The sequence below is a fragment of the Exophiala dermatitidis genome (genome assembly GCF_000230625.1).
Source record: "Exophiala dermatitidis NIH/UT8656 unplaced genomic scaffold supercont1.7, whole genome shotgun sequence".
Lineage (NCBI taxonomy): Eukaryota > Fungi > Ascomycota > Eurotiomycetes > Chaetothyriales > Herpotrichiellaceae > Exophiala > Exophiala dermatitidis.
In genome coordinates, this window is record NW_008751652.1 from 934,526 (window position 1) to 959,977 (window position 25,452).

Sequence of the window (25,452 nt, forward strand, 5' to 3'; positions counted from 1 at the left end):
GGCCGCCCCAAAGAAGTCGATTCTAGCGCCAGTTATAGAGCGTTGTACTGCGGGCGCCCAGGTACTCTTTTCCGGATGAGATGTGGTTTGCTAAAAGCCCTACTATAAGATTATCATGGTTGAAGATGCGTCTGGGTTCAGCAGCAGTCTCGCAGTGACAAAGCTACTGTTATCGTGCTATCACCATTTCTATGATCCCGAGAGTGCAAACAGATGGGACTGTTCAACATACTGAACCTAGATACTAGGTATATATAGCGGGTAAAAAGTGCTGCCGGCCGCCGCTTAAAGTTGAGTACCTCCGCCGACGTCATATCAAACACTTTTGACTCCATGCCATCATGTCAATTTTCCAGTATCTTGGACTCAATTTTCCGCAAAGCTTTCAAGATTACAATATCAATCGTCTTCTCCTGCCGGACCCTGCTGTGCCCTTGATGAGCAGCAAATGGTGACGGCAACTGAAAATGACAGAGGTGCAAGTGCTCTCTCCCACCCAGGTAGCCGCTCTCTTCGACATCCTCACGCACTACGACACCTACGCTCAAATCCGCGAATTCAGGAAACCAGGCAGCCTTGCGCACTATGGCCCACCCTTCAAAGTCAAGGCTGGACACCCATCCAGTGCTCCCTCGTTGCAGACCCTAGTGTCGAGGTTCATCTTGAATCTCCCCGGCCTAAAGAACCTGCCCGAAAAATGGTGGAGAGTGCAATGTCACGACATCATCAATAGCCTGGAGAGAGCCAATCTTAGTGAGAGCTACGACAAAGGCGTGATAGGGAGCCGCAAAACTCTTGCTACCGCCATCTCGGCCCTGATTGAATATCCTGTCCGGGGCGTGTACGGAGGTGTTCCCGTGATCAAGGAACATGGTTCTGACTACGACGTGACCGATGCCGGAGATCTCGGCCGCGCATTTCGGGAATTTTTGAACGATGCCATATATGGAAATCTCTTGGAGGAACTGGTGCAGAAGACGGCTGAAACCAGTAACCTGGAAGATCATGGCCAGCTGATCAAGGCGGTACACGAGTTTGTGCTGGTCAAGTGAGGGTCACCCAACAACTCCTTTGATCGACTCCTCGGCTGACACGTTTCTTAGCCTTGCCTCTCTGATGCACTACACATTGATCCTGTCGCCCAAGGGCCAATATCTGTTGAAGCTGATCGAGAACGCCAACAAGCTAGTCCCATACATGGTGCTGAAACAGACCCTAAAGATTGGCAACGTTGCCTCGATGATCAACGCCGTGGTCAAGATTGGCCTGGCCAAAATGAGCGTTGCCAGCGTCACAAATTGGATTGGCTTGACGCAGAAACAAGACGAAGGCATGAATCTCATGCAGACGTAAGTCACAAACGTTTCAATCCTTGCTCTACCAACCGACTGCCCCCACCCCCTATATACAAACGTTACAGTAGATCTAACCATTGGCATCTCTATTTCTGTCCAGAATCATATCCACCGTTCTAAACTGGGACATCAAAGAACTAGAATCACGCGCGGCCAAGCTAGAGCGTGAACGAGCTCAACTCGGCAAAGACCAACTACGCATTCTGAAAGAATACACACACAAACCTCAATCCGAACAAGACCGAATCCGAAAACACAGCCAAACACGATCCATCTCGATCGTCACAGCCATTTTACGCGACAGCAGGACAGAATCAGAATTAACAGACATTCATCACCGAAAAGCCCTAGAATACCTAGCCATCCATCTCTCGATCCGCGATCGGAAACAACTGATCCAATGTCTCTGCAAAGCCACTCCAGACCACCTGACCGTGTCTGTTCGAGAAGTGATTGACGCCTACGAGCCCGTCATCCGCCGAATGCACAAGGCCGTCGACTTGTCAGCGACCTTGTCGGATTTTGAATATTTTCTAAAGGACTTGATCAAACTTTCCAAAATCCACACCGACAAACAAACGGGAAAATCGATCGTCCCCACCGTCGGCGATTTCGTGCAATTGCTTCGCAAACACCAACGGGCCAGCCATGTGTTTCTGCACCAGTGCTGCAAAAACGACAAAGAATTGACGGGCTGGTATTTGGACTGGGCGAAGCAAGCGGCCGAGCAGTTTAAACAAGAAGAAGAAACAAACCCAAATTCTCAACAACAGCACGATACCGCTAGAGGAGGTGCAGGAGCAGCAGGTAAACTCACCCAACCACTCCAACAGCTCTTCGTCTCTCTCGATCAAGAAACACAATCACGCATCCTCCCCGTTTTGGATTCACACTCGGCTTTTCTGGACGAGATGCACGCCCAATCCACGGCCCGACTGGCTGAGGTGCTGAAATCGCCGCCGTCGAAGAATCCTGCTATTGCAAAGATTTTTGCGACCAGCAATGGCAATGGCAATGGCAATGGCAAATCCAGCTCTCGTCCAAATACACCTCGGCCGCCTTCGTCACGGGCTCCAAGTCCTCCTCCAGGCCAAAACGACACTGATGATATCAACGACAACGACAACGACAACGACAACGACAACTCGGAAAACTCATCTCCAATCCCCACCGTCTCCTCATCTCCCGGCCCAGGCGCCTTTCTCGCGCGCTGGCAATCTCTCCTGGACGCCACGCCCATTACACCTGTAACACAGACCGGACCGCCCAAGGCCGCGAGCAGTCCTGAAGTCGTCCAGGCCAGCGCGACGGATGTAGATGGGAGGAAACTGGTTGATTTTGATACGACCACCACAGATACAAATACATCCACAACGGCGGATACAGATACAGTCGATGTCAACGTCGATGTCCAGATCGGTCTCGGCCCGCGAGAACAGCAGAAACAGCTCAAACTCGTCATTGATGCCCTGGGCAGCTCGTTCAGAAAGCTTTTGGCTGAGCGAGGCTGTTATTGGTAGTTACTTGCCTTGCCTTCGTCGTGTAACATTAGTAGACTTGTAAAGGCAAGTTGGGAAGCAGAAGCAACTGCACGAATATATATCTACAGTGGTAGGTACTTTGAACCAAATCGTAGTCTTCATTCCATTTGGATATCATTTGTATTTTGGTGTTGTGCATACCAGTCCTATTACCTACTAGTAGTAAGCTGTCCTGGGCATCCGACAACCGAGACAAATGCTGCTTCCCTCGAGCACTGTATGTAAAGGTATCCATGTCCAGACCCTGCCAATTGGAGCAAACAAACGCCCGGGCGTATGCAATCGTATGGACGTCTCGAAGGCCAGCCATCTTGTAATTGAAACTTGAATGCAGTGTGCGTAACCGCCACGTGCGATATCCTCGATATTATACTTTCTCCGTATCACCACCTTTTTCACCCTCCTTGCTGCATTGTACCTCCTTTTCGTGTGTCTCTCTTTCTCTTTCGTAATACTCGCAACCGGGTATCGTTGTTGCATGAAAACGCCACGCCCGCCATAAAAATTGCGTATTGATCTTCTCAAAATCGTCGAAATCATTCCTTTCCAAAGCGCAACATCTGCTATTAAACCAAAATCATCAAACAGCTGTGTTTTAGTTTACCGCCCTCGCATTTGCATCACGCGTAATCTCCGTTCGTCATCCTGCAGAGCACTCACATTCCTATGCGAGGCCGAACGAGAATTGCTGCTCAATATCGAAGGATCAGGGGGACTTGACGCCAGACTTCCCGGGACTCGCGGAGAATTGCGGACATGAGCAGTCGGAGGCTCGGTCAGGGTCGTCTGTTCGCTAACCACCGCCCCGTACGTGGGTAGCAGGCGCGATTCATCGGTTCTCGGCGCGGGCGTCTTCACCGCCGTCGAGTACGAAGGCACCTTGGCAAGATCTTCCATGTGGTCGTACTGGGGGAAAGGAGTCCGTGCTCCAGATTGATGCCCATCCTCCTCTTCCGAAGTCCGCCTTGACATCAAGTTACTTCCGGGCAGGCTTGGTGTGTGAGACTGAAAGCCCGATTGATATCCTCCTCCGACGTCGTTGGGACTGGCTCGAGCATGAGACCCAGAATTCTGGGCGTCCTGAGCGGCAAAATAATCATCCTGCACATGGGCTGAAGACGAATTCCTCCTCGATCGTTCCGTCGGATCCGCCCGGTATGGATCAAGTTCATCTTCGCCGGTTGGAAAAGCGTTGCCTACCCGTAGATTTTGAAGCCTATTCTGAAGAGCTATGGGTGAGACGTAGGTACCGTTGGTGATGGCGGCAAGACTGGCCAGATTTTCCGACGATGCGTGACGACTGTGCAGGTAGGGCGTTCCAGGAGTCGACAATGCTGTCCCCGGTGTTCGGTAACCGTCCACGTCCGAATATAACTGATCAAGCGTATGTTTTCCGTAGACTGGCGGAGCTGAGTTGGCCAGATCATTGGCGACTGCCGCTCTTGAAGCTTGTGGGGTCTGGTCTACGAGATCATTGTTCTCGTTGATGGGTAAACTGGGTGAGATATAAAAGGTGACGGGCAGATTGGCTCGTAATTCCGAGATGTGCCCATCCGGATTGTGTAACTGGACATTAAATTTCACCTTGTGTCGTACTTTGATGCCCTTGACATTACAATCCTGGAGGCACTGGTTTAGTGACTTGGGCAACTCCAAATACCGAGAAAATTGATACCCCTCGGCCACTTCGTCGATAATTTGTTCATCCACTTCGGGGTTGATCCGATAGAGGTCCGAGGCGATGACTCTTTCGGTTTTCGTGTGGCCATTGCTGAGCGCCGATACACCCCATTCCGGGTCGACGACGAATTCTTGCTCTTCCTTCACCTGTGTCGAAACATTGCCAATCACGAGACCTTTGAGTAGGGAGATCAGTTTGAAGTCCACCTGGACAAAAGAGCCGAACGCAACCGCCTTGTTGGGGATGCTGATAGAATACTCGATTTTGTTAGGCCAGATATTCTCGACGGACTGGGAAACAATTAGCATTCGAAATGACAGCCTGATGTATTCACATACCATCGCATGGGCAAGCTCTAGGGCGGTGGAATCGAGCGTCCGGACGATCCGCAAAGGCTTCCTGACCACAATATCCCGACCTCGCTTGCGACTGATTTGCGCCTTGAAACGATATATAATCCAAGCCTCTTTCATGCCTTCTACGCTTTCCGGAAGGGAGCCTTCAAGAATGCACTGAAAAGGCCATTCGTAATTGTCGGGCTGTAAAATCTCCGACCGCCCTTTCCCCGGATCTCGGAAAGTCCAACTTTTCTCGAAAAAGGTTTTCTCTTTGGATGCGGTGCGGCGGCCGGACATGGAAGAAGTGGACGTGGTCTGCCATCTGCGTACCACCAAAAGTCAGTCAAATGCTGTGGTGCATTCCGCGGCCGCAACTGAATAATGTACTTACGACATGTGCAGGATCCCACTTAGAGTGAGATCAATATGCGACACGGCCAAGGGTTCCGTGAGACACAGGACGACCGAACCGGAGAGTTGGGAACTCGCAGCCTCGTCCTCATTGCCTCGAAAGACGATGTAGTCATTGTCAAGGCGGATGTCGAAATACTTGACACTGCTGCTGGAACCGGTATGGGAACTATGGCCACTCAGGAACTTGAGAGCCATGGCTGGCGCCTTGGAGGTAGGTCCGGGAAGCAAATGGCGGTCCGCGAGCGTGTTTGAACTGGAACTGCTGGAGGGCCTCTGACTCAATGACGAACGTAACACTGGTTCATGTTGACCAGCAACGGAGGAGCATTCGGGCGAATGCTTGCGATTTAGGCGGAGGAGTGCGCGTGAGCGATGCTGCTGAAGAACGTAGAGAGCATTAGAAGAGGGCGACAGAGAGAGTGGGAGGAGACTGTGTCAGGGTTCTCAGATCACAGATTGCTCGACGCAGGCACTGGTAGCATATGACAATTCAAGATGTTAAAATGGCACGAGGAGATTTACGATGCGGTGGGTAATTGTAATGGCGCAAGAAAAATGATGCAGTTGCAGTACCAGGTCGACGACATGACATGGGTGAGAGATAAGATGATGGGTCTGGTCGATGCAGTGCAGTGAGTGGGTGTGCTAAGTGGGAGGCTTCGGAAGGCTTGTTGGGTGGCCTGTCAGTGGCTCGGGAGACATGGGCTCAGGTAGAAACTGAGTGCAGTGTGCCAGTGCAGTGTGCAGCCGCATGGCAGTGGCTAGGGCCAGGCACTTTGGGCTGCAGGCTCTGGCCCGAAGAGCGGTCGGGATACCCGTTTGGGCTGCAATGTGCCCTAAGATAGAGAACTGCAGGGGCCGCCTCGGGCTAGAGAGGCACCTAGCAATAATCCTTGCAGCGGGTTCCAAGCACCGCAGGGCATTGGCCGTTAGGCGTAGGCATGGGCGTGGGCATGAGCACTGGGCGGTAATAATGATGGCAATAATCGAATAACAAAATTGGAAAAGGTCCAGCAAACTCACCGTCGTTATCGGACGTTGCTCCACTCCAGCATCATTGACAGGGCCAGGAACAGACAAACGCCTGACACCGGCTGTGGCAGGCGACGATGGTCGCGGCGATGCCGCCGATGATGGCGGGTTCGAGGTGATGGGGCTTCGGTGTCTTGGGCCTGTGCCAGTGGTGGGTGCGGCTGTCGGAGATGATGTGCCCGAAACAATCCTCCTACTCGCTGTTGCTGTTGCTGCTGATGATGCTGATGCCAGCTTGAACTTGACCCTGGTCCTCTTTCTGTGTTTGACTCCCGTCGTCACCGAGTCGGTACCTGTGGATCCTTCATCCAGTTCTTCTTTCATTTCTGTTTCTTCGGCGTGCGAGTCTCTGCCCTCGTCCGAGTCGTGAATCTCGTCTTCATGTGGTAGGTCAGGCGTGGGGATGCCCGCTATACGGTGCACGTCGATTGTATCGTTTCCGCCGAGCTCGATGTCTGGAATTGACGTCTGTGAAATGCAATTATCGGCATGGCTTTTCATATTGGGATTGACATGAACACGGTCGCTACTGTTACTGGCACTGACGTTGGATGTGTTGCTCGTGTTGGTGCTCGTGCTCGTGCCTGTGCTTGTGCTCCAGTTTGAATCGTTCAACAATAATGGACGTCTTCCTCTTTGGACTCCCCCTAGAATAAAAGCTGGGGAAGGTTCAGGTTGAATCGAAGATGATACAGTTATCGTTGATGCGGCTGTCGATGTGGATGTTCGTTGTGACAGTGTATTTCCTGCTGCCGGCAGCGATGATGCTCGCGGTGATGATGTCTGATGATGAGTCTGCTGCTTTCCCAAGCCAGAGGTGGCATTTGAGTCCTGCGCGCTCGCTGCAATCACCCCATTATCACCATTTGCCCCTATCTTCGACGTACTGGTAGACCTGTGCCGTCTCTTCAAGGGACCCAATGGTCGCACCGGCAGTTCTCGCAATATCATCCTCGTCTCGACCGACCGCCGAGTCTCGCGTGTCATTTTTCGTTCCTTGTGCTGCAAATCGTCTTTCGACAAAAATACAATTTTGCAGTCTGTGCTGCCACTGCCGCCAGTGCAGCCCGACTATCGTCCCTGGATGCCGAACGGCGGTTTTCGGGACCGCCTAGTGGCCAACAGCTTGTGAGCACGGGCGATCAGAAACAATAAATGTGTCTTGGGACCTCTCTGTTCGGTACTTGCGATGAAATCAGATGCCTGGCCGATCTCTTTCTGCTCCGCTTGTACTGTACCGAAAAATCGATCGGCCCAAATGTCATTCCGTTCCAGTTCCTCGGTCGGAAGGAAATAGCTGCGCCCATCAATTGCGTGCCTCGACTTGGATGTCCAGAAAATCGTAGTCGAAATGGCGGCCGACTTCGCTGCGGCTTTCGCTGCTGGTCGGGCTCTACTCTTGAGTTTCTCGTCGTCGTCGTCGTCGTCGTCTAAACAGAGCAAGCCACGTTGATCGAGCCTAGGTACCTAAGGACTGATTCCCACGCACACGACCGTACCTTGCGCTGTGGTCGTTCAGTACTCATGGGAAAGGCACGTACACCTCTAATAGAAGAATATATAAATCCCGAGCGAGCGTGAGGCCCCCATACTGTACCTTTCTACTCCATACATCCCTCGCTCTCCCCACGGGTGTCATTCCCATCCTGGAACCGTATCCTCCCTCTAGTAAAGCTCCCGTTCTTAGCCCATCAGCCTCCACAGTCATCCCACGGCTCGGGTCTGGGGCTGGGGGCTGTGTCAGGCAGTGGTAAACCGACCATTTTTATGCCCATTCCAATGTTACACTACTACTGCACACTGCAGTGGCTTTTTCAGCTGGCTGATGACAGCGCTGGCCTTTAGGCTGGCCTTGCCGGAAGCATCGCTTCTTCCGTGCCGAAAGCTTGTCTTTCAGCCCCTGCAGTGTGCCCCCTCAGCCCCCTCGTTCGTCTCCCCGGCCCTGTGGAATTACCCTATAACCCCCAGACCTGAATGGCATTAAAGTTCCGGATATACGTGTACATTTGAAGCCAGGGCTGATGCGATTAGGAGTTTGGGGGCTCGTATAAGGTAGTCCGAGTACGCAACAGCTGGCTGCCTGTGCTTATCCATTGGTGTTGTAAATATTGCATTTAAGCCGTGATATTCAAGTTCCCCTCTGCCGGCGTTGCTTGCTGGTCTGGAATTGTGCCCCCCAATGTTTAAGCGCATTCCAAATTGTTCGCTGGGGCATCGTCGGCCCCTCGGGCCCGGAACCCGCCGCGCGCTGTGTGCATTAGCCGGTCGTTTATACTTGACTAGGTACCTGTAGATACCAATCGCAGTGATATAGATATAGTCCTTTCTCGTTCCATTCAGCTGGAAAAGCAGGTCGACGTCTTCAGTCATCCGTGCTCAATCGCGCCGGGTTAGGGTCGGCAATCGCTGTGGTTGCATGTTATGGCGGTTCTCCTCGATTAAATGTGATACTGCCGAGGTAGGCATTAACGAGGGACGGACGCATATCACAATCCAAGCCGCCTTCAAGGAGAAGCAGTCGTGCCTCGTCGTCTGAGGTGTGCGAGGTGTGGTAGGAGTCGTGCCCGCTGCAGTATTCAAGGCCTCTGATTTCCCGCCAGGTCGATTTGGCTACTGTTTGCGCCTTCTCTCGGACGATCCCAGGTACGCACGTGCCCTAGTAGCAGTCAGCTATTCTGCAATATATATTCCAAAGGCACAACGACAAAAAGACCTAAGTGAGCATGTACATACCTTCGAGACAAGAGGTAATGATACAGTCCTGCTCAAATGCCAGCCCGCTCAGTGGGTGTTCATCAATCTTTTTGGACTAAGAAGCAGTCAAAGAGCCAGATGTCAGCAAATCTACCAGAAAAGATTGACGGTCGACAACACAGATGCCAAAACATACCATGACCGGCGGAAGCTGGGCCGTCCGAGCCCGAGGCTCTACCGGATGATTGATAAATTCAGACTCATCGACAATATCTTGCTGGACGAAGCTGCCTGTTCGATTGGAATCCGAGCGGATCCTATTGATCACACTATTGCTCTCTGTCCGTTGACGTAGAAGAGAAACCGACTGTGTCGAGATACTGCCTCTCGTCCTGGCAGTAAGCTATATTCGACTTTGGTCAGCTTACCCCTAAACATTGAAAGATTAACTGCGCAGACGTACCCCTTTCGGACGATGAAGCATGCCGACGCTAAAGTCCCACAGTAACAACTTGCAATCTTCCCCGACACTACCGAAACGGTAGCTTTGACCGTCACAACGCCAGGGATCGAAAGCCACTGCTGTGACCCAGGAATCATGGCCTGGACATCGAGCAATGATCTGTCGTTCCTCTAGCGACCAGATGGTGACGAGATCGTCCTGGCCGCCGGTGAGCACGTACTTACCATCTGGCGACCAACAAACACAGGTGAAAGCGCCGTAGTAGGATGAATATAAATCAGTCATCCTGTTGACCCAGGTCAGTCAGAGAAAACTCCGGCTGGTTGTTCTTGAGTACACACCTTTCCTGCAAGTAATCAATAATCCGGAGGCAACCGTCATCTCCTACCACAGCCAGGTGCTTGCTGTCTGGCGAGAAGGCAAAGTCGGTAATGGCCTGGTTTGAAATCTTCCAAAGAGCCACCGGGTTGGCTCGCTGGTTGGACGAGTTGACACTTTTACTGATGACCAAAGCCGAGTCTTCGTCGTCGTCTTCGATCCCGATGCCTTCATCGACCATTTCTTCCGACACAAACGGGGCGTCTTCTTTCTCCTTGTCATACACCACCAGTTTCCCGTCCATGTGGGCAGCAAGAAAATGATTCTCCGAGCCCGGGATCCACTTGATCTTCGCAACGGCCGAGTTGTTGATGATGCCATTCTTGTTGATGCGCGCGTATTTCTGAGACATGGGCTCATACCAGATTATATCACTGGCGGATGAGCCCATGACCACGTCCATATGCGTCGAGTGTTTCGTGAGAGGGTTGACATCGTGGCACAGCATATGGGCCTTTGTGAAGAGGATCTTGGTCAATGGATCCTGTTTCGAGCTCGAGGACAGATCGAGCCACTGAAAGGCCCGGTTGATGTTGGCAAAGGCAAAGGTCCCGCCTTGATCCCGCTCCGCCAGCTTTTTCGGCAATGCTTCATGAGGGATCACCCGGGACACAAACGAAGAATTGCTCTTGATGATGTTGTTTTTGGGCTTGCGTCTCTTCAGGCCGTCTCCACGGCTGATGACGGGCGAAAGTGCAGCATTTCCCTCCCCAAATGCCCGAACCGTACTCGACTTATTGCTGCCATTTGCCGATGCCGCCGGATTACTGGTGTCGCTGGTCGTCTCCATAGAAAATCTGGATTCTTTCTCTTGATGCTGTTCTCGTTCTCGTTCCCGTTCTCGCGCTTCTCTGCTCTCCTTTGCTTCTTTGCTCTCCCGGTTGTTGTTGAGTCCAAGAGATTTCCATCGTAAGAGACTGCTGGTGGCAGTCGGTGGCTTGTACAAGTCATGGTCGACCTGTTTCGGGTTCAACGAGACGAGCGATAACTTGACCCCACTGGTTGGAGGTACCACTCCTGTCGCTAATGGGTTGGGATTGAGTACTGGTGCTTCCGAGGGATGCGGAGGAGGCGTCGCAAGTTGTAGGTCGTCTCGGAGGACATAGGTGCCTAGACTTTCGGTATCAGCCCGTCTTCTCTTGCCGATCCCTCTTGCTTGCGCCTGGACCTGGATTACCCACCCTCGCCTGCTTGGAACGTGTACTCGGGACCTTCTCGATGGGTTAGGGTATTCTGCGTCTCGAGCGTCGCGGCTATCAAGCCGCTGTTTGTGGGATACCGCGGGGGAGGAGGAATCGCACTTTGGGGTAGACTGTTAGCGGGCACTCGATAGCATGACAACGTGATGTCATTTTGACTTACAACATCGTTGAGGTTGTCGCCAGTCACTGCTGGCGCGACGGCCACAACAGCCTGGAATTTGGGTCTTTTTCTTGCAGAACACAAGGTACCTAGGTACCTGCCTGCACCATCACCAGGCTGGACTTGGCGCACCCAGCCGACACTGGACTCCCGCAGTATATCTCGGCAGACTCGGAGGGGCTGATACAGTGAGCTCTTCTTTAGGATGAGGTCGCTGGGAGATCACACCGCAGCAAGTAAGGCCCCGTGTGTGATGGAAAGGGAAACGATGTATCGGATGGGAAATGGGAAATGGAATTGCGCGCTTGAACAGGTACGCATCTTGACAGGTACCAGGTAGGAGGGTTAGCTCCGAGTCCTAATTACGCACTTGTCTTTAGTGGTTCCCAGTGTGTGGGGAACTGCCACGAGCGATGCGGGGGACGGAGCGTGGCAGCCATATTAGAGTGGTACTAGCAGGATTAGCATTTTACCACGATGCTAACTTGAACAGGCTGTCAAAAGCAACACTGCACTGGCATCACTCTCATCATTAGTGGTACTACATTGGCAGGTGACCTTTTATACAGTATTAGCGGATAGCGCATGTTAGAGGCTTACCTGATAGGGTTGGTGACAGAGATGTTGGCGGGTAGAATGCTTTCGGGGGGCCGGAGGCCTGAGCCGCAATTCAGCCGGACACCCTCATGCCAACGCGGCGACGGCTAATACTGTAGTAAGTAAACCTCGAATGTGCGGCGTTACAGTACTAACCGTGCACTCCGTCAGCACTCGTCGGTTGTTCCCCCCACCGAGTGCACCACAGCGATACGATCGTCCACAGCGATACGATCGCATATCTGTAAATTCTCTACACTCTTCATTCAACGCGTATATACACCACCAACAATGCCTACTAACGCTCAATTGATAGAGGAGAAGGTCCTTGACGCCTACGACGCGTATAATCGCGGCGATTATCCCAATATAAAGGCCGCCGCCGACGCATTCGCCGCCCCCGTTTAACGCGTACGCAGACGACTACGAGATATACTAGGCGCCAGTATAAGAGAAGGATATAATAAGAGGCTCTCTAACGAGTAGGAGAGGGCTCTCTATACGCTTATAAAGCGCTATAACGATCTCGGGCTGTCCCTAAGGCCTCCGATAATTACTCAAATAGCAAATCGTATACTACAACTTACGCAGGACGTATACGACGACAACGACAGTCAACCCCGTATATCTTACGAATAGACGCGGCGCTTTCTTAATAGACACCCTAAGTTTATACTTAAGAAGCGAAAGCCTATTAACGTTCATCGATAGTCTATCGAGACAGAGCACTACACCTTAATTATCGAGCACTTTTATCGCTTCTAGGCTATTAAAGAGCAATACGCTATTATCGACGACGATATATGGAATATAGACGAGACCGGCTTCTCTATTAGCGTTAGTAGAGCGCACTACGTTATTACTTAGCGTTAGAACAAGAATAAGCATCTATACCTTCCTAATCCCGAAAATCGAGAGTATTATACGCTAATTAAGTCTATTAACGCCGTCGGCGACTTCATCGATCTATTCGTTATCCTCAAAGGCGATACAATTAGCGAGCGCTCTATAACCCTAAGCCTACCTAACGGATACGCGTTAGTCTCCTCCGAGTCGGGTTACTTAAACGACGCTATACTACTTAAGTAGATATATTATTTCAATAGGAGGACAAAAGAGCGTACAAAAGGGCGCTATAGGATATTAATAAGCGACGGCTTTAACTCTCATATCGAGTATAGCTTTATTAAATACTACTAGGACGAGAGAATCATACCCTTTTGCCTACCGCCGCACTCGACGCACCTTCTACAACCTCTCGACGTCGTAGTGTTTCAACCGTTAAAGCACTATCACGCGGAGTTAATAGACAGCGCTATACGACACGAAGATCTTACGTTTCAGCGTTATAAGTTCTTAGAGAGTCTTCACTCGATTCGTACGAAGGCGCTTTGCTCGTCAACGATTCGCTTATCATTTAAGAAGACAGGATTAGTACCGTTTAATCCGAAGTAAGTACTCGATAGTCTTACTATCGAGAATAACTCTAACGAGAGCGACGACGACGACGACGACGACGACGACGGTCTCCAATACGTTAATAGTACGCCGCGGAAGAGCATAAATCAGCTTAATGCGTACGCCGATATAATATCGGAGAACGTACGAGACGCAGGTACACTAATAGTTACGCTATTTAGTAAGTTTCGCCGCGCCGTAATTAAACGTGTATATATTAGGTAGGAGGCGCTCCACCAACTCGGCGAGACTAAGGCTACTAAACGTGCGCGTACGTTACGAGAGAATCGACGGCGTCGACGTATCGATACCTCCTTAATTGGCGTTATATACGTCGAGACGGCACGTCGACGCCTTCAGGCTCGTGACGACGCTAAGACATTGGACTATCATAAGAGGCGCAAACCAGCGAAGAGACTACAAAAGCGACTCGTCGACGCGGCTCTCGATATAGCGCAAGAGGCAGAGCGACGTCGACGTACGCCAGAGGTAGCTCAACGACGTTAAGATACGCTCGATAGGCTCGATATATAGGTTACTACCTCTATAAGGCTATTATATCAAGAGTTACGCGCCGAGGCAACGATAACGAGGTCTTCACGGGATACTATATACTCGCGTATATAAGTTACTATAGTACTATACTATCGCTGTACAACGTCGACATACGTTCTTAACCGATATCATATCGACGGCAGTTATTATATATTTAGCACTTTTATATTCCAAGTCGACTACGTACGGCAACTTCGAGAGTACGTTAACCACGACCTCTCGGATAGCAGGTTTTTATATTCGATACGATTACAGTACTAATTTACTAGGCTTAGCCATCGCTTATATTATAAAACCATCGTTGTGGCGGCTGTAAACAGAATATATCCCAACCGCGTGCAGAAAAACGATCGTATCGCTGTGGACGATCGTATCGCTGTGGTGCACTCGGTGGGGGGAACAACCGACGAGTGCTGACGGAGTGCACGGTTAGTACTCTAGTAGTAGTATAGCATCATGCCTGGTAGAGTCGAGTCTCACTTCAAGCTCCACATGATATAGGCAATACCAGTATAGCCGTGCAGTGACCAAAAAATCGGCATCCACGCAGCGCAACACCGGACCCGCACCATCAGAGGGCAATCACATATCGTGTGTTATTCGTATCGTACCATATCAATTCATATATCATTCGGCCATTTCATCCTCGCCAATTCGGCCCTCAACAACCCCGCCAGTTCCTGACTGACCAGTTCGAGATCCAAGCGTATCTGTCGATGCCGTTCGTCTTCATCTTCGTCTTCGAGTCCATCACCATTGTAATGCTCTTCCCCTTCTGTTTCTGTTTCATCGCCCTCTTCTTCCTCTCGGCCCTCGACCTCATGATGACGGTGATCCCGAGCACTGCCATGTACCCCATTCAGGGTCCCATTCAGAGCCCCATTGTGGTTGATGATATCATTACCATTCTCCTGATCCCGATCCTGACCGCCGAAGCCCACCCCATTTCTTTCAACTCCATTGTGATCATACCTCCGTTTCGACTTCGACTTCGACTTTGGCGCCGGCCCCGTCACCGCCAACAAAACATGATCAGCAATCGGGGTAATCACCGAAACGGCCCCCGTATTCTGCGCCTCAAACACCAGAACATCCGCATCCTCCGAAGCGACCGTGCTGTATGCGGCCGTCATGGTCGTCGACTGCGTGCGCATGTCTTTGACTGAAGGCGTCTGTCCGTCGCGATAGGCGTACGCCAGAATTGACCCGTTCATCGCCGACACCATGAGAGATGAAACACTGTGCTTGTTGTTGTTGCTATCGTCCCCACCATTGGCATCATTGGTACTTAAACTCCACGAGAGAGCGTCGCGTAGGAGTGACGACAGTCGGTCCGAGTCTAGTAGACATACTTGCGACTGTTGACTTTGACTCTGTGATTGATTTTGATTTTGATTTTGATTCTGACTCCGATTGTTGGAGGTCATGGCCATTGTCCTGACCACGGAGGTGGTCTCACGCTGCGGTGATTGCGATGGTTTTGCCGTTTTCTTCTTTTTGTCCCTCCCCTCCTTCTGCAGTATTAGGACATCAACTTTTTGCTCGCAGTTCAAGTTTCGTTATCGCTTCGTATCGTATCCACGCTCCGAGTGCCTCTGCGCTGCTCTTCTCTTCACTTCTCTTTTCTGCTCTGATTGACGCCGGTGGGAGGTAGCGGTCACACGTTCTGCACTGGCACCTCCAAATCTCAATCGACCAGAGCTGGAGCGACCGGAGCGATGGGAGCTGTAACAACCTGTAGTATGTCGTAGTGTTCGTAGGCGCGCACTGGTAGGTAAGGTCGGCAGGTCGGTTGTTGGGAGACTTCAATTTCGGTGCAATAGTACTGGTAGCGTAGTGCAAATGCAGTAAATAGCCTGAGTGCACTGTGCAAGTAAAAGTATGCAGTGTGCAGTGAGTATCAAAGTGTGCTCTTGTTCTGCAGTGCCGTGGGTGCGCGGGAGTCTACAATGTTGTACGTCGATGCTCGCATCATGAACCCGGTCGAGACTCGAGCTGCAGTGCGGAGAAGCGTCACGACCCTTGTGACGAGTGTCCCTTAGCTCCAGGTTGCGATAACACTTGCGATATGATACTAATAAAATAATAATAGTACAAAATATATACACAGGACTGCTAGCAGCCGGGGGGGCAGAAATGCCACATGTCCTAATGCGCCGCGATGGATATTGTGTTGCATGCTTCAAGTTGTCGAGTCCCATCAAGTTTGCAATTAGCTATGTACAATGAATGGCTTCCACCACATGACTGTTTCATTTCCTATGCTACCAATATGCTGGCAGACTTCTCACGTCTGCAACTTTTGGACTTTTTCTCCCCCACGCCCAGTCATCCTTAGGTACCTTAAAGCAGGTAGGTACCTATGGTCCTTATTTATTCCCGTCCCTGGCCTTCTTCTGCTCCAGTGTCTTGACCTCACTATCCCTCGGATCTCTTGTTTCATTCGAAGTCCCCTGCTCTCTTCGGGTCTGCAATATCTTGGCCTGCTCGGATCCTGCTGACTTGCGCGCGTGGAGGAGATAGTATGACGGTACCATTGCGAATAGTAAGGCGCCAACGATGCTGAGAATGTGAGAAGGTGACAAGTTAGCAAGTCAATCAATTTTTGGGCTGTTGTGTCGTGAAGGGAAAGAAAAGGTATGCAAGTCTCGACACAAACAATCGCGAGACTTGACCTGTCGACCGTCGACAGTCGCTTTGTAGCGGGTCTCGATATGGTCTTGCAGCACAACACAACACAAACTGGAACCCAGGCTTCTCGAGAAGACAGAAACAGTAGGAGGCAAAGGACAACTGGAGCAGTTTCATGAGGTCGGGGGTCGGAGGTTGCGCCTTACAGAGGTAATCTGCTATTGCTCCTATCGCCAGGGATTGGATTGCTAGATGCCTTCAACCTCGAGGAACTGGTGAATGATCTGTCTGCCTGCCGAAGCAAAGCCGCTCGCACGGCCGGTGCGCGGCGTAGTATGGATAGAGTCGACAACATCGTCTGTATTGTATGAGGAAGAGGATACAGTAGAGTGATGTTGGTCCACGAAATAGGGCTTAATTGGATTGGATAAGTTTGAGCCCTTGAATGTAGATAGGTATACCTGTGCGCAGCAGAACGGTAGCAGGGTGTGTCCTCTGAGGTCGATTGTGATGTCGTCTGAAGTGAGTTGCGGGTGAAACGAGGACAGGTACCTACCTAACTACCTTACCTACCAGGTCCTATAAAATGCACTGCCAGAGAGTTTTGACCAGTCGTCAATGGCTGGCAGGCTTGTATCTCCGTTTCATCATCCGCGTCACATTAAAGTTGCACGGCATTACGTGCATCGCGACTTACTGCGGTAGTAGACCCCCTTGTTGTGAGCCTACGTCTCAACCCAGGTTGAGATGGACGTCATCATCAGTCCTTTATAGTTTGTCATGACGCGCGCGATTGGGTACCTCAGTCAAGACGGTGCAGTGTGCGAGAAAGTTGACTGGAAATGACTCGACGGTCAACTATGCTGTCTCTGGATCCATGTTGGGAATTTGGTATCCCTGATGTTGCTGGTGACACTGAGGCGTTCAGATGAATGCAAGTTGCTCGGAACTTGAAGTAAATACAGTGTATATCAGTCGGTCAATGAGTCTCTCTGATTGGCTCGTTACCGTCAACGTGCGGTAGTACTACCTACCAGTCAAGGACTCGAGTATTCCACTGACGGAGGGGTCCTGCAGAGTATGGCGAGAGATTGGTTTGGTACCAGTCGTTGGTTTCAAGTTCGACATGTTGCTCGCTAGATATAACCGTACCATCGTATCTCTTTCTATATATATATCATCTCGTAATGGGTTGAATGGGCCCAATTAGGGACCTTCAATCCAAAAGCGAAAGGAGCTCCAACGGCCATTCTTGTACCTAGAGAAATCCCCTCTCTTAGTACCACAAGCCGTTGGCCCGTGATCTACTGGCGTGAAGGGCATGCCGGCGTGGCGAAACGTCCCATAGGGGTTTGCCACTGGTATCTTGTATAGCCAAGCCTCGCTGGCATTTACCACCACAGGCAGATCCGACAGAAGAGACCGCCGCGGCGCACCGTTTCACAGCGAGCGCATGTCGTTTTCTGCCTGTCCTCGAAGGCGTCATCCCCGACCTGAGAATTTCAGAACACAGTGCGGCCAAATAGTCTGATCCCGTTCTTCAAGCTGTGCCTCTCTTGGGCCAGTAGTAGTACCCCGGCTACCAATCATCACCCCAGCCATCCTCCTTCGTCTTCTTAGGCGGGTTTGCAACGGGGGTTTTCTTCATCGCGCTTGTGCCGATACTGCTACTGCCAGACTTGGAAGAAGAATCGGCAGACAACCCGAAACTATCCCAGAAATCTTTCCTTTCGGGAGCAGGTTGTGCGGCTTTCCGCGAAGAGGCTGCCGCTGCCCTCTCGTCCTGGCCTTCAATGAACTTGTTGAACGATTCGGCAGCCCCTTTGGCGCCGCTTTGGATGCCGGAGCTCGCTGCGAGGGCTGCGGTGCGGGCTTGAGCGGCAAGATCGGATGCCGCGAGCTGTAGAACATCGTCAGTTTCCAGCGGTCATTGACAAAGCGCAACAAACAGTGTCAAACATCAACTGCACAACACAACAAATAGTAAATCACATACATTCTTCGCCGTAGGTTGGATATACGACTCGTTCACCACTTTAGCCTGCTTTGTTACAGCGGCACTGAACCAGCCAAACCCTTTTGTCAAGGCACCCACAGGATCCTTGGAGAACTCGTCTGCACTAGGCAAGCCAGTCTGCGACGACCGCGGTTGTGACTCTGGAGCGGGCGTACTCCCGAATCCGCTATACTTCCCACCCTGGCTAGGCGGCAAATGATCAGGTTTGGAAGCATTAGCTTCACCCATTCTTGCAAAGTATGCCTCGTTCTGGGCCTTTTGTTCCGCTGTGATTTTGTTGCCCGTTGCCGCCGGAGAGGCAGTACGACTCGTCGCAGAACCGGGACCGCCGCTAGTACTGTTCTTCACAGCCACCGGAGTATTCGACCGACTGGCCTGTTTCTCAAGCAAAGCCTGCCTCTCCTTCAGGAACGTGGCTTTATCAAATTCTCGCTCCTCCACCTGTGCCGTAAGGCGTTCTTTCCACTCCTCGCCGATCTCGCTGTCGTACCGTTCTTTGATGGTCGCTTCGTCAAAGGGGATCGCCGCGTTCTTGTTGTAAAAGTCCTGCCATGCCTTGTTCCCGCCGTATTGCATTCGGAGAATCTCGTTCTGCTTGAACGCGTCCATTGAGACAGACCGCACGAACGACACGTGTACTCCGAGGCCTCGGTGTACGCCTGCGCATTGGAGGCAGATGAACGTTGAGAATTTGGGGGACGCCTGTATAGATACGAAAAAAAGAGTTAGAGTCGTTCTTGTAGAGGGGTTTTGAAACGCACCCATTGTGGTGATGGCGCACCGCAGTCGCAGCAGCGGTCGTTGCCTGATCCTTCTTTCTTTGAGAGTTGCGCCAGCTATAGATATAAAATCCATCAAGGTTAGCGGTCAGTCAATTTGATGTTCGTATGGGTTCAAGTTGCGGATCGAATAGCAGTGGTGGCAGGGTGCCCGTGGCTAATCGATTACCTTGCTCCTGGTCTCGGGATCGACCTCCCACATCGCCTTGGAAGTCATCTTGTTCTACTGGCGCGTCGTGATTGTCGGTTGCGATGTCGAGTCTGTGTCAGTGGTTTGCGGACGAGGGAAAGGGATTCGCGTGCTCGGTTGCTCAATTTCCCTTTAGGTGCGGTTCATGACAGCGGGCGCATGCTGGATAAGAGTAACGAGTGAGATAGTAATTTCTGTATGAAATGGACACGTTCCAACACTCGAGTAAATTTCAGCAGGCGTTACTTTGAGCGAGCGGGTCTTGCTAATAATAAAGCTGTTATACGTTGTATCTGGAGTTGAATGTTGTGGTTCGTGATACTACATTAATAAATAAAGTACATGTGTCAGTCAGCGTGGGCGGGTCCCTTTCTCCTCCCCCCTGGGCCAAGCAGGTCGTCGTCCACCTCCGACGTTTTGACAACTCTATCCATTTTACTTCTATACAAACCCTCCTCGCAGCTCTTGAATGAGTGCTTTCTCTCGTGGACCGGTAACCTTCTCGAAACGGTCGACGCTCATCACGAACGTACCGCGGCCGCCGGTCATGCTGCGCAGATGCTTTAGGTAACCTACCATCTCTTTCAGGGGCACTCTTGCTTTCAGTGTTCTCTGAAGGTTTACTCTCTGGTGATTCTCCCCAGACCGAGAAGAACCGGATTCAAATGGGTCTTTTGGAGCATATATCTTGCTGACATCGATTCTTTTGTTGTTGTCGTCTCCGGACATGTCCTGACCATCGTCATGATCTCCTAGCGACAAAATCTGGCCTCCGCGGCTGGACGATATGTCCTGGATGACATTGCCTAGACTTGCCTCGTCGACGCTGATATCGACGTTCATCACCGGCTCCATCAATATCGACGGTGCGTCCTTGGTCGCCTCCTTGAACGCAGCACTCGTGGCAAGTCGGGCCGCAGAGGTGAGTGATGCATAGGTTGTTTCAGATCCAAAAATGTGTTCCTCTGGGCGCAGGGTGAGTGTGACTTTGGTGTTACGCATCGGATAAGAATATGATGGACCACGGCTCAGCGCGGCTAGTGCACCGTTGAGATAGGCCGTCTGGATCTCTGGCAGGGTCAAATTGGCTGGCAAGGCCGCATCGTCGGGCCCAATAGGCCGTCCCTTTTCATCCAACGTAGGTGTTTCGATAACGATCACGTTGCCGTCTTGTTCATAGCGATAAGCATCGTCGGAATCAGACAGAGGTTGTTCGATATCGTCCCGCAACGGCTCAACCTGCGCTGTACAGCCCGCTTTTCCTTTCGTGGCCGCACGATCACCCTCCAAAACCTTGGTGATTGCGGTTGATGCTTTGGGTAGGGTCTCACGGTAGCCAATGGCGATCTTACCCATCCGTGCTTTCGCTTTTAAATCATTGACGAGCCGGTCGGCCGCAATTTCGAGGTGCAGTTCACCCATTCCGCTGATCTGGGTCTGACCAGTATCTTCGTCTTGAGACACTTGAAGGCTAGGATCTTCTCGCAATAGTAAGGCCAGCTTCTCATGCATGTCTTTCTCCTCTCTCAGGCTATTAGGCTCCAAGGCTGCGAAGAATACCGGTGGAGGAACCTTTATGGGCCTCAACTGGAGCTTGTTCAGTGGTTCCGGCGGCGTAGCTTTGTTCCCAGAATAGGAAATCAAAGTGTCTCCAGTTCGGGCATACTTTGAGCCTGCAATCACCCCGATCTCGCCGGCATGGAGGGTCTGTACAGGGACCGACTCGTTCGCGTACATTCGAAGAAGAGTGGTCGCGCGTTCCGAGTTTTGCAGGTTCGTATTGTATAGAAGAGCATTGCGGTCTATCGAGCCTGAATATACCCGAATATAGACTAGGACGCCCTTACGTGGATCATTGACCACTTTGAAAGCAAGCGCACAGCCTTGGAGAGCATTGCCGATGGCCGCCGGCGGTAGAGCTTGCCCCTTTTTCTTGGCCTTTGCTGCACTGTCGGCGTTGGTGAGGAACGTCAAGTCGCCTTTGATCAACTGGGACAGCCCTCCTGAACTGGAGCCCAAACTGATATCTGGATCAGGTCTTTCCAGAGGACTGGGTAAGAGGTTAGTGACAGCATCCAACAGTGGCTGAACCCCAATGTTGCGAAAACTCGCACCAGCAAAGACGGGAATGATCGTGCTATTTGGTGCCAAAAGACAGCGCCGTAGACTGTCCAGTAATTGTGCAGGAGTAATGTTCAAATGGTCCTCTTCGGCTTCAAAGAACGCTTCCACTAGCTGATCATCGTGCTCACTCAAGAGTTCGACCAAAGCCGCCCTAGCTTGTCGTAGTTCCTGGGCCAACTCCGGATGCTCCTGTTCCAGACGAGATAGACGATATCGTCGGATCTCCTTCCCATCTCCGCCACTTTCATATAGCAGTCCTTCCAGGTTGATGACATCGCCAACGCCTGTGAATCTGCCTTTCCCACCTTCAAACCACGGGATTTGGCAGACGGCAGGCCAGCCACCCAGGCGTGAGCCAATCTCGCGTACGGTTCGGCCGAAAGCAGCACCGTCCCGGTCGAGCTTGTTGATGTACACTATCCTCGGGATCTTCCATTCCGCAGCCTGTGCCCAAACTTGCTCAGTTTGAGCCTCGACCCCGGCCACACCGTCGAGAATGCAAACTGCGCCGTCCAGGATTCGAAGTGAACGGCGGACTTCAAAAGTAAAGTCCGCGTGCCCAGGCGTGTCGATTAGGTTGATGTTGTGGGAAAACCGTGATCGCGGCTGACTGTCTGGGACTTTGGCCACAAGATCTTCTGGATTGGAATCTAGGCCAGCCAGTGGCGGAGGCCATTCAAAAGTAATGGCTGCAGATTGGATAGTGATCCCTCTAGCTCGCTCCGCGGGCAAAAAGTCGGTGACAGTTGAACCTTCATCAACATCGCCAATCCTTCGAGTGTGGCCGCTGTAATAGAGCATGCGCTCGGTAGTGGTCGTCTTGCCAGCATCAATATGGGCTATTATGCCAATGTTCCTCGTCCTTGACCCATCTGGGGCCTTTGAAGCAGCCGTCGCGACCGCAACCGCCGAGTGTCGGCATGATGAACGAAAGCCTCGAAACGATGCATGAAGCCCTGCCGGAAGTTTTGACTGGGCTGAAATTAAACGACATATGGGAGTGGAGAGTGAGAACGCCCGACCATATACGGCTACCATCCCCTGAACAGTAATCCACCAGATGATTAAATTGCTTTTTCGAGTTAATACCCAGACAAGACCGAAATGCTAAACAGGAGAAAATGAGCGACTGATTGGAACATGTGGTTTGAAAAAACAAACTGGAAAGATACAGCAAATATGGCAAAAGTGAAGCGGTTGCGCCCGGTGTTACGATGTAAAAAAAAATTGTCTGTGGTCTGACAAAGCGGCGCCACTTATATTTGCGAGCCTGATCCGCAGCCTCGGGGTCAGACAGTACTTATTCTGAGCTGCGAGATTACATAATCTGCCAAGGCTGGAGAAGCGTCTCCGGGCGCGAAGTTGGCGGAGGCTCCGATGATGCTCAGGCTGTGCTAAACAACCTCGCTGCGACCGAACCTCTGATCCGTCAACCACAGCAGCATCCTCTCCGAGAAGGTCTGACCGTCTCGCCGTGAAGTGCAACTCGACCTGAAACGACTACATTGGTGCTGTTCCGCCCTTACTGCCTCCCATCACTACAGAACCCCGGCAGGATGTGCCCTTCCCCCGCATAATCGACCTATTCCGCCATTCCCTCCCCTCGGACGCTGAATCTCCCTGTTCACGATGGACTACTCTGCGGTATCGACCGAAGCCGACGCGCTTCATGGCTCATCCCCATGGGGCTCGTCTTCTCCGCGAGCAGACCGAGGATTCCCTACTCCCACCGCCGAGTCCCCAGAATCACCTGCTCCGGTTCGAGGACATTCATATAACCAGTCGCAAGATAGCATTCCTGAAAGTCCCTATTTATCTCAGCCGAGTAACTCCATCCAGGGACAGGGAGCAGAAGTCTCACAGCCTCAACAAGGCTCCGGATCATCCGAGCAGGGCCAAGAAGCTCAGCAGGACGCCCAGGCCCCTGGAAATATCCAACGGAACGCTGGGCAACCTCAGCAGCGGCCGGGCACGGCGGCCAGATACCATAATACAAAGCAACAGAGACCGGTGCCCCAATATAAATTACAGGCCAAGGTGACAGCCCTGGAAAGGATTGGGCGCAAAGATCCCGTCATTAGGTTTGACGTCTATGTAAGCGAGCCGATACCCCTTCCTTGGGCACATATGCTGACAGCTGCTGCAGACAAATCTGCCCAAGTTCCGCACAACCCAGTTTCGCGATGTTCGTCGAACTCATTCCGAGTTTGTCAAGCTCGCGGACCATTTAATCTCGTCAAACCCAGAAGCACTTGTGCCTGCCGTGCCTCCTGCCATCACATCAGCTGGTGCAGGGACCGATGAAGATGAGGCTAGAGTCAAGGCGTCGATCCAAAGATGGTTGAATGTCGTCTGCAGCAATGACGTACTTATGCGCGATGAAGAAATGGTCTTCTTCGTTGAAAGCGACTTCGGATACTCGCCAGTGGTGAGGATGAAGCAGCCTGCCACAGGGGTCAGACGGAAGGTTTTAAAGCAGTTTGCCCCTCCACCAGATGACACGCCGGAGCTCCAACAGGCTCGGCCAGTTGTCAAGATGTTTTATCTGGGCACGTTAGATGCGAGCCAGAAGCTGGAAAAGGTGGTCAAAGCTAGAAGAGGTATGTTTCTCTCCCACCTTCAACAAGGGGCGCCAGTACTAATGATAAAACAGCACTCGGCCTTGCCGAATCATCATTAGGCGAGAAAATGGGCCAGATGCATGTGCAGGAGACGCACCCAGGTCTTTCTACAGCATACCGCAAGCTCGGACGCATCATCCAGACATGTGGCGATTACCATGCCGCACAGGGCACGGCCGAAGCGACCACTTTGGGCGACGCCCTGGCCTATCACTCCTCCGATGCATTTATTGTCAAGGAAACATTGACGAATCGACATATTCTGTTGCGAGAGCTGCTCCAAGCCGAGTCATCTCGTCGCAGCAAGGAGAATGCAGTGCAGCGGCTTAAAAGCAGCTCCAATGTCCGTCGAGACAAGGTGGATGAAGCGATCTCGGCGCTAGACGAGGCCATCAGCCAGGAAACGTATCTTCGTTCCAAGACGCAGCGGGTGACGGCCAATCTGCTGCTCGAGAAGCGAAGATGGTTCGAGCGCACCTCCAACGAGTTCTTGTTCTCGCTTCGCGAATATGTCTTGCGCCAGATCGAGGCGGAGCGTCGCACGCTGGCAACGCTCGAGTCGGTCCGACCAGACATCCGCGCCATCGACGCCTCAGGCGGCCTGAGCAGACTGGGACGCGAGAATCATCCTACCGTCCGCAGAGTCAGTCTTGCCAGCAGCCAGAGCTCCAAGGGTGATGCTTGGAGTGGTGTGCCTAGAGCCCGCGACTCCATGACTCGCAGCATGAGCGGCAGTTTCGGTGGTCCAGGCGCCGCCATCCCAGAGGTCGCTGATGACGGCAGTATTAATGGAGACGGGTCCCTGCGTGGAGCTGCGGGTGCTGCTGGTCGACCGCGCAGTGCCACTGGTACCGCAAGCTTGGAGCGCGTTCAAGAGGACGAAGGTGACGACCGCGTCGATGCTAAGAACGCGGCGAGTCGGCTGGCCCAAAGCACTTTTTAAAAACAGTATCTTCTCTCCCCCCTCTAAACCCTCCTGTTTTGGTCTGCAATGATTACTACGACCAAAACACAGATTAACCAGCCCAGGCAGGTGGCACAGTCAAGGCGGGAGTGAGTGTAGCACACAGCAAGGAGAAAAGCAAGCGAGAGGGAGGGGAGAGACACCACTGCAGTGTTTCTTGGACATTGAACATAGAAATTATTGGCATAGCATCACTTACCCTATCGACGAACTCGAAACTGGAATCCTCGAGGACGTCTGCTTTTCCTTTTCCTTTTC

General features: G+C 51.9%; 8 protein-coding genes across 8 annotated transcripts; 2 read left to right on the plus strand and 6 right to left on the minus strand.

Moving 5' to 3' along the window:
• Nucleotides 1-32: 32 nt before the first annotated feature.
• Nucleotides 33-3,002, plus strand: HMPREF1120_08162 (succinate dehydrogenase (ubiquinone) flavoprotein subunit). The gene is made up of 3 exons (XM_009162405.1): nucleotides 33-1,048; nucleotides 1,104-1,349; nucleotides 1,456-3,002. Exons 1-3 carry the CDS (start codon nucleotides 468-470, stop codon nucleotides 2,873-2,875), a joined length of 2,247 nt encoding a protein of 748 aa, XP_009160653.1. The 5' UTR covers nucleotides 33-467; the 3' UTR covers nucleotides 2,876-3,002.
• On the minus strand, nucleotides 2,964-6,375 carry HMPREF1120_08163 (uncharacterized protein). The gene is made up of 3 exons (XM_009162406.1): nucleotides 5,307-6,375; nucleotides 4,916-5,237; nucleotides 2,964-4,867 (listed from the first exon to the last, which is right to left on the minus strand). Exons 1-3 carry the CDS (start codon nucleotides 5,522-5,524, stop codon nucleotides 3,497-3,499), a joined length of 1,911 nt encoding a protein of 636 aa, XP_009160654.1. The 5' UTR covers nucleotides 5,525-6,375; the 3' UTR covers nucleotides 2,964-3,496.
• A 1,057-nt stretch (nucleotides 6,376-7,432) lies between these two features.
• HMPREF1120_08164 (uncharacterized protein) lies at nucleotides 7,433-7,887 on the minus strand (the record flags this gene model as incomplete). Its single annotated transcript, XM_009162407.1, has 2 exons — nucleotides 7,433-7,828; nucleotides 7,861-7,887. The coding sequence occupies 2 exons, from the start codon at nucleotides 7,885-7,887 to the stop codon at nucleotides 7,433-7,435; spliced, it is 423 nt and encodes a 140-aa protein (XP_009160655.1).
• Nucleotides 7,888-8,937: 1,050 nt separating this feature from the next.
• Nucleotides 8,938-11,263, minus strand: HMPREF1120_08165 (uncharacterized protein; the record flags this gene model as incomplete). Its single annotated transcript, XM_009162408.1, has 7 exons — nucleotides 8,938-9,017; nucleotides 9,095-9,170; nucleotides 9,252-9,458; nucleotides 9,519-9,804; nucleotides 9,860-11,006; nucleotides 11,078-11,196; nucleotides 11,259-11,263. The coding sequence occupies 7 exons, from the start codon at nucleotides 11,261-11,263 to the stop codon at nucleotides 8,938-8,940; spliced, it is 1,920 nt and encodes a 639-aa protein (XP_009160656.1).
• A 3,225-nt stretch (nucleotides 11,264-14,488) lies between these two features.
• On the minus strand, nucleotides 14,489-15,301 carry HMPREF1120_08166 (uncharacterized protein; the record flags this gene model as incomplete). Its single annotated transcript, XM_009162409.1, has 1 exon — nucleotides 14,489-15,301. One exon carries the CDS (start codon nucleotides 15,299-15,301, stop codon nucleotides 14,489-14,491), a length of 813 nt encoding a protein of 270 aa, XP_009160657.1.
• Nucleotides 15,302-18,078: 2,777 nt separating this feature from the next.
• HMPREF1120_08167 (uncharacterized protein) lies at nucleotides 18,079-19,125 on the minus strand (the record flags this gene model as incomplete). The annotated part of the gene is made up of 2 exons (XM_009162410.1): nucleotides 18,079-18,399; nucleotides 18,496-19,125. The coding sequence occupies 2 exons, from the start codon at nucleotides 19,123-19,125 to the stop codon at nucleotides 18,079-18,081; spliced, it is 951 nt and encodes a 316-aa protein (XP_009160658.1).
• Nucleotides 19,126-19,926: 801 nt separating this feature from the next.
• On the minus strand, nucleotides 19,927-22,647 carry HMPREF1120_08168 (elongation factor EF-G; the record flags this gene model as incomplete). The annotated part of the gene is made up of 1 exon (XM_009162411.1): nucleotides 19,927-22,647. The coding sequence occupies one exon, from the start codon at nucleotides 22,645-22,647 to the stop codon at nucleotides 19,927-19,929; it is 2,721 nt and encodes a 906-aa protein (XP_009160659.1).
• Nucleotides 22,648-23,000: 353 nt separating this feature from the next.
• On the plus strand, nucleotides 23,001-25,441 carry HMPREF1120_08169 (uncharacterized protein). Its single transcript, XM_009162412.1, has 3 exons — nucleotides 23,001-23,703; nucleotides 23,756-24,209; nucleotides 24,263-25,441. The coding sequence occupies exons 1-3, from the start codon at nucleotides 23,239-23,241 to the stop codon at nucleotides 25,171-25,173; spliced, it is 1,830 nt and encodes a 609-aa protein (XP_009160660.1). The 5' UTR covers nucleotides 23,001-23,238; the 3' UTR covers nucleotides 25,174-25,441.
• The last annotated feature ends 11 nt before the right edge of the window (nucleotides 25,442-25,452 follow it).

Excerpts from the sequence above, each read along its gene's own strand:
- HMPREF1120_08163 (XM_009162406.1), bottom strand. The coding sequence starts at position 5,524 with ATGGCTCTCAAGTTCCTGAGTGGCCATAGTTCCCATACCGGTTCCAGC. Across the intron at positions 5,238-5,306 it reads AGTGGGATCCTGCACATGTC|ATGGCAGACCACGTCCACTT; the intron begins GTAAGTACATTA and ends GGTGGTACGCAG. Across the intron at positions 4,868-4,915 it reads TAGAGCTTGCCCATGCGATG|TCCGTCGAGAATATCTGGCC; the intron begins GTATGTGAATAC and ends ATTGTTTCCCAG.
- HMPREF1120_08162 (XM_009162405.1), top strand. The coding sequence starts at position 468 with ATGACAGAGGTGCAAGTGCTCTCTCCCACCCAGGTAGCCGCTCTCTTC. Across the intron at positions 1,049-1,103 it reads CACGAGTTTGTGCTGGTCAA|CCTTGCCTCTCTGATGCACT; the intron begins GTGAGGGTCACC and ends CACGTTTCTTAG. Across the intron at positions 1,350-1,455 it reads GGCATGAATCTCATGCAGAC|AATCATATCCACCGTTCTAA; the intron begins GTAAGTCACAAA and ends ATTTCTGTCCAG.
- HMPREF1120_08169 (XM_009162412.1), top strand. The coding sequence starts at position 23,239 with ATGGACTACTCTGCGGTATCGACCGAAGCCGACGCGCTTCATGGCTCA. Across the intron at positions 23,704-23,755 it reads TCATTAGGTTTGACGTCTAT|ACAAATCTGCCCAAGTTCCG; the intron begins GTAAGCGAGCCG and ends CAGCTGCTGCAG. Across the intron at positions 24,210-24,262 it reads GGTGGTCAAAGCTAGAAGAG|CACTCGGCCTTGCCGAATCA; the intron begins GTATGTTTCTCT and ends ATGATAAAACAG.